The following is a 14,016-nucleotide window of genomic DNA, read 5'->3' as shown; positions in this document are numbered from 1 at the left end:
ATATTCTTCTGAGAATGATGTTCATCACCCCCAGAGCCATTTAATATGGTGATTTATGATAAGAATATTTCTATGTCACTAAATGGCTTTATGATTATCACAGCATGCCATTCATTACCCACGTAGATGTTTAATGACATGATTCATGAGAAATGTATTTACACAGGAGAAATTATTCCATTATTTGAGGCAAGCACGTGAACCCAAAGTTTGCCATGGTTTTGAATGGGAGCTGAGCTGAGATGAGTACCAGGGACTTTAGATGAACAAAGCAAAAATTCAAGCCCAGGAAAACAAAACATGTGCCTCCTGGGATCTCCAAAAGATGGGACATATTATCATGACAGGAGTAGTTAATACATTACCTATCTGCTGCCTTTAACATGATATACTGGGGATTCATATGAGACATCCCAAGATGGCAAGCTGGGAGCTGATCTGGAACATGAACCTGCTGCATATCACCAAGATAGAGGCTACAAGACTGCAATACATGAACATTGACTCTGGCTTCCCTTCTCTCTTCCTTCTCTCCTGACAACCTGAGGGACTATCAGGTAACTTGGTGATTTCATGGTAATGAAAGGCTACATCTGTCAGTCCCAGTGAAGTGGAAGGTGGCTCAGTTACCTTGCAAATTGGACCATCTACTTGGACCCATGATACCTTGTTTGGCTGAGTTGAATTCATTCCACGGTTGTAGATGAGGCTCATGTGCACATCTGACAATGTGGAACTAGAGAATGAAGCTGCTGATGCTGAAGGGATTGTTAGGTGAAGCAACTTAGTGTAAACCCTGAATAGGAGTAACAACAACAACAGTATCAGATTTTGATCAGGAAGGGTCCCTAGAGGCCCTTGAGTTCAACCCAGTTTTCAGATGAAGAAACTGAAGCACTAAATACCTAACATTTTTATAGTGCTCTTACGTTTACAAAATGATCTACATATAATATATCATTTGATCCTCACAGTCTAGTGAGGTAAATGTTATTATTATTATACTCATTTTCTAGATGTAGAAACTGAGGCCCAGAAAGGTTAAATGACATCAAATTACACAGCTAGCAAGCATCTGATTTGAACTAAGGTGTTCTTGACTCGAAGTCCAACACCTTATCTATTATACCAAGCTTCCTCCCATGTTTAAAGCCCTCCATCACCTGATTCATATTGCTCAGAGTTCCTTTTCCATTAATTTCTTATTCCCCCATCCATAAGTCCAGCAAAGGGAGTTTTTTCAATGTCATGATTCCCTTTCTCCCCCTCCCCTGATAATAGCCATCATTCTTTCTTTTAATTAATCTAAAATAGGCTTCTTCCTTTTACCAAAATACTTCCTTTCCACATAAAGAATACAATTGTTGGGGGCAGCTAGGTGGTGAAGTGGATAGAGCACTGGCCCTGGAGTCAGGAGTACCTGAGTTCAGATCTGACCTCAGACACTTAACACTTACTAGCTGTGTGACCCTGGGCAAGTCACTTAACCCCAACTGCCTCACTAAAAACAAAAAAACCAAGAATACAATTGCTCCATAAAAGTCTCTCTGCCTAAGTAGAACTTGGTTCTTGTTACCCTACTCCACTATCTAAAAAGACCCATGTACAGACACTCATTTATGTATTCAGGCATATTGACATATATACATGAGAACATCCATTCATATTCATATTGTTTAGTCCGTCTTGTCACCACTATTAGACTTCAAGCCCTAAGCAAGGCTCTTCCTTATTGCAGAAGTCCCTACAGTGGATTGAATGCTTTACTTGTGATTAGGCAATTGTTCCCCACAACTACATGGTATAAACATCAGTTTTGCTAAGATTACAAAGGAGATAAAAGAGTGATAATGATGGTGGTGGTGGGGATAGTGGTGGGGATATGTCCTTTGCATTCCAGGAGTTTGCCTGGAGCTCTGCTTGATACACAATCCCATAGCCATTAATAGTATTATGTATGCCACATCTTGTTAGTCAGTGGCCTCTTCATTCTCAACTCAAGCATGACCTTCCTTTTTTAAAACAATTAATATTTTATTTTCCCACCAATTACATGTAGAAACAATTTTAATTTTTTTTCTTCTTCAAATTTTGAGCACCAAATTCTCTCCCTTCCTTCTTCTTTCCTTTCTCCTCTCATCGGGAAGGCAAGCAATTTGACATAGGTTATATATGTGTATTCATGCAAAACACATTCCCATGTAAGTCATCAAGCAGCACCTTCTTTCCTGATTTCCCCAGATGCTGCTGCTTTTCCTTTTCAGATTATCTTGTCTTTATTTTGTATATACTTATAACTGTCAAATTGTCTCCCCAATGGAAGGTAAGGTCCTTGAAGGTAGGGATTGTTTCTTTTTTGTCTTTGTATCTGGTGTCTAGCATAGAGCCTGGCAAACAGTAGGCACTTAATAACTGTTGATTCAATTCAATTATACTCATGGAGGACTTACGAAGAATGCTGCCCTCCTCCTCACAGAGAGGTGATAGGCTCAAGATGCAGAAGGATACACATATTTTTCGACTTAGCCAATATGGGAATTGGTTTTCCCTGATTATGCATATTTGTTACAAGAGTTTTGTTTTTCTTTTCTTTTTCCAGTGGGGAGGAGGAAAGTGAGAGGGAGAGAAAACAAATGCTTGTTAATTTAAAAAAAAAAACTTAATTTAGAAATAAACAAGGAAGCAAATGAATGAATGTATAGGAAAACAAATAATTAGATAAATAAGTGGATGAATGCATAGATGAATGAATAGATAGATAGATAGATACATACATACATACATACATACATACATACTTGTTGATTAAGAGTCATTAAATCTTGTTGCAAATTCTGGTTCTGCTACTAATTTGCTGTTTGATCTTGGGCAAGTCGCATCCCTTCCAGTACCTTAGTTTCTTCCTCCTTTTAAATGAAGGCTTTCTCTAGTATTACATGAAACAAATATAGGTACAAATAGGGGAGAATGGTATAGGTAGAATGAATGTGGCTTGTTATTTATAACCATGGGTTCCTTTCATTGGCTTAGCACTTGTCCCAGCAAAGTGCAAAGCTAGACAATGGCCCACAAAACAGGGTGGATGAGAATGCTCATCAGGATTAAAAAGTTGAGCAAACACTTTCCCTCCCTCCATAAGCTCATTATAGTATAAAAAGGGCACGTGGGCAGTGCAATCTTTCTTAAGTGGAAAAACAACAGCAACAACCCCAAAAAATGTGTTAGCTAATACCTCCAGTGACACATCAGGTGCACATGGCAGATAATTATACCTGAAGGAGGAAAGCCTTATGCCTATGTTTGCTCCCTCACATTGGTGGAGCCAAAGCTGGCCCTTGGGGATTTAGCTTTTTCCTTTACTCAGTGTTGGTCTGTGTAGCCTGGTGTTACCCTTTGTTTACAGATCAGGAATGAGACAGTTAACTGACCTACTCACCCACGAAGAGAAAAGCACGTCTGAAGTTATGCCCTTGATGATAAAAGAAATGGAATATATTTGGCAGCTCCTTTTTGTTTGAAATTTCATCAGAACCCACGGTTGCAAGGGGACTGTATTATTTTTGGCCCCAGGTATGAGTAGATGGGAATGGAATGCAATTGGGGAAGTGTTTGGGGGACAGGGAAGCGAAAATGTCAATTTTAGGTAAAATACAAAATTACTGGAGCACAGAGTGTTTTTGAAAACAACTATTAAGTTCCTTCCATCAACTCTATATATCTTATATGTCCCTCATTAAGACATGTTGCTTCCTCCATTAGAATGAAAGAGTCTTGAAGATGGGTTATTTTTTGCTTTCTTTGTATCCCCAGAACTGAGCATATAGTAAACACTTAATAAATGCTTGTCTGAGTGAGTTAATAAACCCTTTGGGTCTTCCAGTTTCTCATCCTCTGTTCTCACCTTATGTGACATTCTCTTTGTCAAATTATGTGTTCTCTGCTCCTGCACCTGTGTTGCAGCTGGCTCACTTTTCATGGAGCGCCTGTTTTTACATGCTCTGAATAATTACTGACCACATGCAACCTTAGCAAAAGCAAATGTCTACATCACAAAATCGGAGGGAGCAAGTGTCTGAGTCCAGGGTCAAGGGTTCTGGCCACAGTAAGACTTATGTACAACTACAACTCCCAGGTAAAATCCTTGACCTTTTATTCCCCTTTTATTGGTTTAAAAAACATCTGAAAGAAGCTTATGCTCTAGTTTTGTTTCTAGGACAAAATCCCTGTATTTAAGGTGGGAGGTGAGGTTTTTTTTCCCCCCTTAAGACAGAGAGCACCGCAGGAATGTCTGTTGAAAGTATGATGCTGAGCAGCAAAGATAGCATGGTGAGATGACGGATAACTCAGGTGAGGTAATGCTATGTGTGTAACGGAATAAAAGTCACATTTGTTCATGAGTCAGAAAAGAAAGGTGGAGAAGGGTAAATAAAGCTTCTTTATTTTATCAGAACAAATGGTCAATGTTGCTATTTTTTGCAGAGGATTAGCCATGTGGTAGTCTAACTCTGTGATTTCATGTGGAGACTTCCATCAATGCATATTTGCAACTGGGCACTCTAAAGTTAAATGACTTGCCTGTGGCCACGCAGTCAGTATGTGTAGAAGGCAGAACTTGAACACAGATCTTCCTGACCAGCCCTATGCCTACTTTCTCCCATGACACCATAGGCCGACCTATCCCTTTGAAATCTGGGAAAGGAAAGCTGATTAGTGAGATTTCCCCTAGAAACAAATAATGCCATAAGAGACACAGCATGCTTTAATTTTAGCCAGGGATTCCACAGGATCTTAATTAGTACTAGAATGTACCTTAGAGGCCATCTAGTCCAGGTCTCTTGTTTTACAGGTTCAGCCTGTGAGTCTGGAGAGGTCAGGTGACTTATCCAAGGTAACACAGGTAGTAAGTGGCAGAGTAAGGATTTGACTCTTTTCCCACTGTATTGTGTTGATTCCTTAGTGCTTCAACACAGGTCTTAGCTTTTTAGGCAGTGAATACATGCTATGAAGAGTCAGTAATCTGAATCATTGTGACAAATCATTTGAATTAAAAAATGAGCCAGAAATCAATGTTCCAGGAACCTTTTCCTCACTACATCATGATGGGTTGGGTTTGGTTTTGTTGACACCCACTTAAACAAGGGGTCTTTCATCTGAGTTGAGTAATGGCGAGTTGATTCGAGAATGGTATCAAAGTGAATTCCAAAAAGGCCACAGAGATGGCCTTCAAAGTTCCCATGGCTTTGTTGTAAGTCTGATATAGCCACAATTGTCAACAAGGCCAGGTTGCTGACTTGCCAGATGCTTTCAGCTCAGCCAGGTCTCTATAAAGAATAAGAGTGACACAGGAGCTGTTTGGTAACCCTGGAATTATTCTGATGACCTCAGCAGTCAGCCTGAAACAATTGCATTCCGTAGAAAAATATGTGGTCAGCTTTCAAGGCTGTGTTTTACACAATAGTGCTTGAAGCATGTGGAATGCTGACACCTAAGTACACAGGGCTAGTCCCCCTCTAATCTTGAGCTGATACCATGAGGTGTGATAGTTGGTATATATCTTGACAAAATAGATGGCCAGAGAATGGGTGCTATGCCTATAAATGCCAACCTGGAGATATGAATGATCTTATTTAAAGGGCTTGAGTAAAGCATGTAAATTAACTCTTTCAGGGTACCAGGCTGTAATTGCATACCTTAAGAGAGTTGTCTTGCCAAATGGTAACCTGCCTGGAATAGATAATTTACCTTCTATGGGTGAATATTTCACACACAGTATTTCCCTTGTCTTGGCTCACTAGAGAAAAAAGTACAATTAGATTTTATTGCACTCTCCTGCAAGGGCCACTTCTCCCTCTAAGTTTTATAGAATGCTTCATGCACTGGCGGTGCCCAATAAATGGTCAATAATAACAGTAATAATGATAATAATCATGTAAGTACCTTTCATCTAAGGCTCTAAAAGTGTTTTGCAAACATTAATTAGGCAAGCCTCACAACACCTCTCTGTTTTTATACTGTCTTGCACCCTTTTACAGATAGGTAAATTGAGACCCAGGGAAGTTAAGTGACTTGCCTAAGGTCACAAAGCATGTTAAAAATAATAATAATAATAACACTTGGTATTTATGTAGCATGTCTTCTGAGGAAACACAAGAATGTGGTAAAGATAATCTTTTTTAATATCCTAGAGAAAAGCAGATGGTACGTATTAGTGTCATTTTATAGTTGAATAAATTGAGGCATTTGTGTCTAGTAACTTGGGTTGCAGTAGAAATAAAGCCTTGAACTTCCAGCATGCCACAGCAATGCTCTGGCTCCTGCATAACTCTCATTTTTCTGTTCTAATCATGGGGCAGATTCACTGTTATTTTTCATGCTTATAGGAACTGTGCCTATTTTTGGTAGCAGGAGCAAGCTGAAGAATGATAGCAGAGCACAATGCCAGGTACAAGTTTGTGCCCATCCCTAACTGAGAAGTCAAGATCTAAAACATCAAGGAATGGAGGAGAGAGGTGTTCTAAGACATCATTACCAGAGGGCTGATATGGGAAGGGACAGAAGTGAGGTTTGTGTGAGGCAGGGCTAGCCCACAGTAAACTAGCTTTGTTGATCTGGGTTACTAAACTGGGCTCTAGTTGACAGCTTGGTTTAGTTGTTTCATTCTTATGACAGGCCTTAGTGGTAGTTCAGCCACCACCACCACTTCATACTTTCAGTGGACTCCCATGTCAAAGCTTCTTAAATTGTGAGTTGAGACCCCACAGGGGGTCATGTGACTGAATGTGCAGGTCACGAAAAATTTGGCAACAGTAAAAAGTCATATATACCTATTTTATAAACCTATATAGCCGGGATCATGTAAAAAATTCTTAGGCAAAAATGGGTCTTGAGTGGAAAAAGTTTAAGAAGCCCTGTCCTCTGTGACCTTGGACAAGTCATTTAACTTCCTTACGTCTCAGTTTCCTCAACTGTAAAATGAGAGGGTTGGACTAGATGGCCTCTGAGGTCTCTTCAACTTCTAGATCTGTGACCCTATGACCTGTAAGGTCCTTTAAAGCTCTAAATCTATGATCCTATGGTTATTAACACCCTTGTCTGACATCACAACCTGCCAGCTAAGGAATTACTGTGTCATAATAGAAAATGTTCATCTAAAATCCCATCATCTACAGGAAGCTATCCCTAACTCCTCTTAATTTTCTCTTAATGTTAATTATTTCCTGTTTATTCTGTGATATAGCTTGCTTTGTACATATTTGGTTGCATATTCTTTTCCCCATTAGACTGTAAGCTCCTTGAGGTCAGGGTCTGTCTTTTGCCTCTTTTGGTATCCCCAGGGCTCAACACAGTTGCTAGAACATAGTAGGTGCTTAACAAATGTTTGGGGCAGCTAGGTGGCACAGTGGATAGAAGGTGAATAGAGTAGACAGACCCAAAGTGGGTCACAAAAAGTTGGACACAATTAAACAACCACCACAATGACCACAACTTACTCTAAAAATATTACTGAAGTGGAGGAAAAGCAGGAGGAAAACCCACATTGCCTTCTGATACCTTAGTTCGCATTTCAATCTCTTGAGATATTGCAGAGACAGCACTGGACTTGGAGTCAATAGGATCTTGCTTTGGATCCCAGCTGTTACTTATTATCCGTATGATTTTGGATGTCATTTAACATCTAGACTTTCATTTTGATCATCTGTATATTGAGGATATTGTGCTAGATAATCTCTGAGGTCTAAATCTAAGATCCTTTAAGAGGAAGAAATGGTGGAGCTTCAAAGGTACCATGTTCTTTATCCAGAACAACCAGCTGATTGTTGACTGCCCCCTCAACAATTCAATTCAATAAACATTTGTTTGTTGTTGTTCAGTTGTGTCTGACTCTTTTTGAACCCAGTTGGAGTTTTCTTGGCAGAGACACTGGAGGGGTTTGCCATTTACTCCTCCAGCTCATTTTACAGATGAGGAACCTAAGGCAAACAGGGTTGTGACTTCCCTAGAGTCACACACAGCTAGTAAGTGTGAGATCGAATTTGAACTCAAGTCTTCCTGACTCCAGTTCCAGTGTACGCTCTATCCAAGGAGCCACTTAGCTGTCCAAAAGTCCTGGCAGACTACAATAAAAACAGCCACTGCCTACTATAAAGAGTCACTTAAGCTTTTCAGGGTGGTGACACTTGGATTTGGGATTTGCATAAACCTAAGAGAGCCAGGTTTTCCATAAATAAGGTATGCTTGATTAATGTGTACCCTTCCCCTTTTCCATATCTTTCCCCTAACCTCAACAATAATGGGTCCTAAGCTTTGCCTACACCATCACTTAGTTGGGGGAAAAAAAAGAAAAGGCTGGCAGCTGTCTGGAGTATGTGTGTGTTTACACGCATACAAATATCCATATAAGCCCACAGGTAAAGAATTTGCACCTATTTCCCTCTCTTCTTGCTTTTGTTCCTGAAATTTTATATATTTACCTACCACAATGGGTGGTGTAAAGAAGTTAAATAATACAGAACTAGGTTCTTAGAGGGAACTCTCTCTTTCCTCCCCACAGATACACACACACACACACACACACACACACACACTTTTTAACACTGGGTGGTATATCTCTGCTCTCCAAAGATGCAGTGAAAGAAGCTGCCTAAGGAAAACCACCTCCCTACTCTCCCCCATCTTGCCCACTGAAGCACCAAGTCGTGATTGACTGTGCTGCTGTTATTAAAACTCACTTGCTTTCATTATTTCACAGCTGCTTAGTCTGCCCTTGCATTCTTGTTTTCTAATTAGGACAAGTAAATCAGCTATCATATGAGTTGGCCACAGTCCCTGTGTCTACATCAGAAGAAATCCTAGCATGCTGAGTTCAGGGGTAAAACTGTAAATATCCTTGTTAATTCACAAGGCATGCTTCTTTTTATAAAGATGAACCCTTTATAAAATGTCCTGAGATAAGAAATATGCAAGAACAGCTTAAAGTTAGGATAATGCCACCAGGCTGAGACAAAATGCATGCTTATAGCATAAAAAGATGTTTAAATATACAGAACCAACCAACCAATCAAATAAATAAATATACAGAAATCTGTGGAACAATAACATTTCTAGTTGTTTTTTATGATAGCCACCAATGAATAACATGTAAAGTTCCAATGTAATACTCATCTTACACTAGTAATAATCATCATAATAATAGCATTTACATAATGTTTTAAGGTTTACAAACTTCTTTATATGTTAATTCATTTGATCCCCACTAAAACCCTGTGTGGCAGGTGTTATTATTACCCCAGTTTTACAGATTAGGCCACTGAGGCAGAGAGGTCAAGTAACTTACTCAGGGTCACATAGCAGCTAAGTGTCTGAGGGTCAAATTTGAATTCAGGGCTTCCTGACTGACTCCAGCTCAAGGCACAGAATGGTGGCTAGATCAATAAATCTACTCCCACACACTTTTCCTGCCTCATCTTTAAGATCTGATTTTTTTAGTAGTTTTTTTTAGCATATTATGAATGAGCATTGTCAGAAGTGTATATTATGACTGGGATAAAGAAATAGACTGGGGCAAAAATCTAAATAAAACTGAAACTGGAAACTTTCCTGAGGTGTGAAAACAAGTTTTAAAGTCATGTTTCTCCACTTTTCAGTTTGGTTCCCTAAGAGCAACAGTGAACTTTTTTTTAAAAATTGTTTAAAAAAACAAACCATCTCTATTACTTCCTGGAGCAGAACCTGGGAAAACTGGTAATCTATATAAATGCCCTAGAAGTGGGCATGTATGGGAAGAGTTCCTAGACTGTTTATAGAGATCTGGAGATGCTTAAGATGTCACCAGGTTGAACAAGTTAAACATAAATAATAATAATAGTAAACATAAACATAAGCTAACTTTTATAGAGTTTTGAGCTTTGTAAAATATAGATATCTCATTTTACCTTTGCAACAACCCTGTGATTTAGATTCTATTTATCATCATCACTATTTTACAGATGAGAAAACGGAGGCAGACAACTTAAGTGACTTGCCCAAGGTAACACAGCTAGGAAGTATCTGAGATCAGCTTTGAACTCAGGTCCATCATAAAATAATGAATAGTAAGCAAGTTCACAGATGCTAGAAATTTTATGAGAAGTGAAAACTCAACTAAAATCAAGTACTTCCCAACCATTTGTTAAATACAACCCAGACTTTGAGGTGCTGGAATATCAACAGATACTTTCTTACCCCATCCATGTGGATTCTGACATTGGGAGTCAGCCGATATGGACTAGGCTGTGAACCTCTGGGATCTGTCCTGGTTTTCCTGCTTGGGTCCTGAGAGGTCAACACGCCTGGTCTTCGGATAGAGCCCACTCTCACCATGCTCTGACCTGATCGGACGCCATCCAGGAGACGAACCAAGAGCAAGTTGGCTGGGAGTTCCTCAATGCCACAGAAGACAAGGGTCCTGCATTCTGGGCACCTCAGTTCCTTGCGTGCTTTGAATATTCTCTGTAGACATGGTTTACAAAAGGTGTGCTGACAGGGGAGGACTTTGGCTGTGACATCGAGCTTTTCAAAACACACGGGACACTCCAGAAGATCAAGTAACGCCAAATCATCCATCTTATTTTAAAACTCCAATCCTGGCCTGAATGGACAGAGTCCACATGGTAAGGTGACCTGAGACAAGAGTGGGGGCTGGTGGGGAGCAGGTCAGAACTGTCCTCTGGAGAACACCAGCTGGCTCCTGGATTTCAGAGAACCTTGCTATCTGAAGGAGAGAGGACAAAAAAATGTGACTGCTTTGAAATGGATCCCACCTACATTGTGAAGCAGTGCCTCATAAGGCAATTTGCAAGAGTGTACTTTGTTCCTGCATCCAAGTTTCAAGTGAGTCATTGTGATTCAGTAGTAGCAGGTACATCATTGCCTCTTGAGCTTGCTGCAGAATCAGAGGGGGGCTTTCAATAGGGTGACAAGTAACAGGAGTTTTAGAGGGAAAGCAAAAATGGAAGGTGAATAATTCATATTGAAGTGGCTACCCTAATTCCTACCTGCAAATGGGAGCTAGGAGTGGGTTGGGAAGTACAGACCTGCCTCAGTCTCGATTTTGAAAACTTTAACTCATACTAGAATCAAAATCTCTTGGAGGGGATGGATCCATGACTTTCTCGTTTTTTCTGGACGTACCTTTGAGTATAAGAGGCAGCTTGCTTTAGTAGATATCAGGCCAAGCTTAGAGTCAAGCAGTCCTGCCTTGGCTACAAACTCCCTTTGTGATCACCGACACATAGCAGTCTATTGGGGTATGGTAGGGGGAAGAATGCACACAGATAATAATTTGGAGAGAAGTGCAGTATTAACTGAGGAATAAGAAAAGGCCTCTTGTAAAACTAAATTACAGAGGAATTGCCAATCTGCAGCAAAGGGATTTTCCACACCCGGAGTACCCTACAAGTCTGCCCTTCCTAACTGCCCCCCTGCCGCCCCCAATTAATTATAAAGTAATACACTATGCAGATGTAAGGTTAGCATCTTTTAAATACGTTTCTTGTATTAGATTTCTTAGCTATGCGTGGGAAACCTTTCACCTCGGCAACCTATTTCAATAATTGTTTTACCCCACCTGCAAACTGGTCACTTTAAGCCTCCCTCTGCTTATTTACCTTGATTATCTAAGACAATCACAGAAGGCAATATTCCTCTAACAATGTAAAGTAACTGAGCCTGTTTAGCTACTTTGACAACTGTTCAGAGTTTTAAGTGAAACAGATAGGAATTCTGGACTGCGGTCACAAGTTGCAAAAACCAAGCCGAGTCCGGAGTTCACAGGTGTATGTGTGTGTGTGTGTGTGTGTGTGTGTGTGTGTGTGTGTGTGTGTGTTGAAAAGTTCCCAAAGTCAAAATGCCAAGTCTCAGAAATCCTGTCCTCCCTCCTGATGTGTGTAATGGCCCTCCCCAACTCGCTAGCACTAAGTCTCAGAAAAGTCCGCCACTCCTCCCGTTGCACAGAGCCAGGCTTCAGAGCCTATGCGTACGGCTTAACTGTGGGGAGGACGCAAAGAAAGGGTCGTGGTGAGCCCCATAATAAGCAAGAGAGACCTTAAACGCAGTGAGGCGACTCTGGGCGCTTGCACTGCTTCCCCGCTCCCCTCAAAGATGCCAGGCTCTGGCTCGCTCCCGCACGTTGTCAGCTCCCGGCCGGTGCCGCCACACTAACCTCACGCCGCTGACCTTTGCAGAAGGAGCTCAGCCTGCGCGCTCAGCCCAAGTGTCTCGCGTCGTCTCCCTAAGCTGCAGCCGCCTTGAAAACTTTAACAACTATGTATGTTACTCATTTGGATGGCTCGGCTTACTCATGCAGCTCTGTTAACGCTTTCGCCGCCGGGCTGCAGACGCTCGACAGGTTTCGGGAGGAGGAAGGACACTGCCCGCGGCGGAGCCCATTGTTTATACCGCCCTGCTTATTTCTGGGAAAAGGCGAGATTGGGGAACAAGATTAGGAGGGCGTAAATAAGAACGAACCCCCGGGACAAAGCACGTGTAAGGTTTACACGTTCACCCTTTCCGTTCGCCCGGCTAAGAAGTTGAAACATGTCTCTGTCGTGATCGGGCAGAGTCAACATCATTCATTTCATCTTAACCCCCTGAACCCTCATCAGGGTTTCCTGAGAACAACCTCCACCTTCCCCCAAACCATACATGATTTAATAGCATAAATGCATGTCTAGGATCTGACCTGATCACATAATTGAGTTACCTGGAAGGGATCTTAGAAGTCAACTTGCCCAATACTTTCATTTCCAGATGCCGAAACTGAGACCAAAGAGACTAGTGCAGGGTCACTATGACAATTGGGACTAGGCCCTAGTTGTCTTTACTTCCAGTTCAGTGCTTTTCCCACATTTAGATAAGTCCATGGGCTCAGGAGACAAACTAAAATTGAGTGGTTATTTGCATGTTTGTTAAACTTTGCCCCGTGCTGTGCTGGAAAATACCCACTCAAAAGAAAGTGTATTTTAGGTATGGAATAGAACAGAAGTTACCCGAATATTTCTGAGCAGAACTTTTTTGAGGGGTTAACCACTTTTTGTAGTTGTTTAGTCCTGTCCAACTCTTTGTGGCCCCATTTTGAGGTTTCCTTGGCAAAAATCCTGGAGTGGTTTGCCATTTCCTTCTCCAGCACATTTTACAGGAAACTGAGGCAAACAGGGAAACAGGGTTAAGTGACTTGCCCAGGGTCACACAGCTAGTGTCTGAGGCTGAATTTAAACTCATGAAGATGAGTCTTCCTGATTCCAAGTTCATTGCTTTATTCACTGTACTATCTAGCTGTCCTAACCACTTTATGTGATAGCTAACCAAATTTGAGCTTTTTTTCAGCTTAGTTTTGTAGAATCTGTGCGGGTTTTATACATATATCTTCTCTTTATTTATCGAATGGTTTTTTATCTTCCCCAAATCTTCAAGCTCCTGCTGTGCCTTTATTACCTCTTTCAAATAATTGCTGGCCCTGGCTTGTTGCCCATTAGAAAGCCACTTGAAGTTCCTGGCCTGTAATATCCTTTTATTCTGTTCCTTACTCCATAAATTTATAACTTGTTCCTTCCCCGCCCCCTCCCCCCCCAATCTGTTTGGCAGCTTCCTTGTCAGAATGAATTTTTTGGAAGATGCCCATGAACATTGTTTTCTGTTTTAATGGAAAGTGTAACTCATCTTTACTACACACACACACATTCAGTTCAACAAAATTTGATAGCCTACTACATAAATGCAAGCATTTTGGGGGAAGACATGGGACCAGGGCAGTGATTGCTTTAGTTTAAGGAACGTCCCAGGGTGAAAACTCCCTCCAGTTGTGTATAGTCTTAGAGAGCTGCCTGGGGGCATTGAAAAGTTAAATGATTTGTCCCAGAATCACAGAGCTAGAATGTACCAGACAGTAAAGACTTGCCAATATCTTCCTAGCTCCAAGGCTGTTGCTCTATCTCCTGTGCCGCATTACTTTTCTTATACAAACATGTATCTTTTTTATTG

The 14,016-nt window shown here is 41.0% G+C and overlaps 1 protein-coding gene across 3 annotated transcripts in view; it reads right to left on the bottom strand.

The window, feature by feature from the left end:
- Nucleotides 1-12,266, bottom strand: part of SH3RF2 (SH3 domain containing ring finger 2) — a 170,564-nt gene extending 158,298 nt beyond the window's left edge. For 2 of the 3 annotated variants that reach the window (XM_043980357.1, XM_043980356.1), the window contains exon 1: nt 10,222-10,675. In XM_043980357.1, the coding sequence (XP_043836292.1) occupies nt 10,222-10,602 (381 nt within the window). In that variant the 5' untranslated portion in view covers nt 10,603-10,675. Of the gene's footprint in view, nt 1-10,221; nt 10,751-12,199 lie in introns of those variants that run through there. The other variant, XM_043980358.1, reaches the window with a different exon arrangement.
- Nucleotides 12,267-14,016: the final 1,750 nt, after the last annotated feature.

This window comes from Dromiciops gliroides, chromosome 2 (genome assembly GCF_019393635.1).
Source record: "Dromiciops gliroides isolate mDroGli1 chromosome 2, mDroGli1.pri, whole genome shotgun sequence".
NCBI classification, from domain to species: Eukaryota; Metazoa; Chordata; class Mammalia; order Microbiotheria; family Microbiotheriidae; genus Dromiciops; species Dromiciops gliroides.
This window is presented reverse-complemented; position numbering and strand designations above follow the sequence as displayed.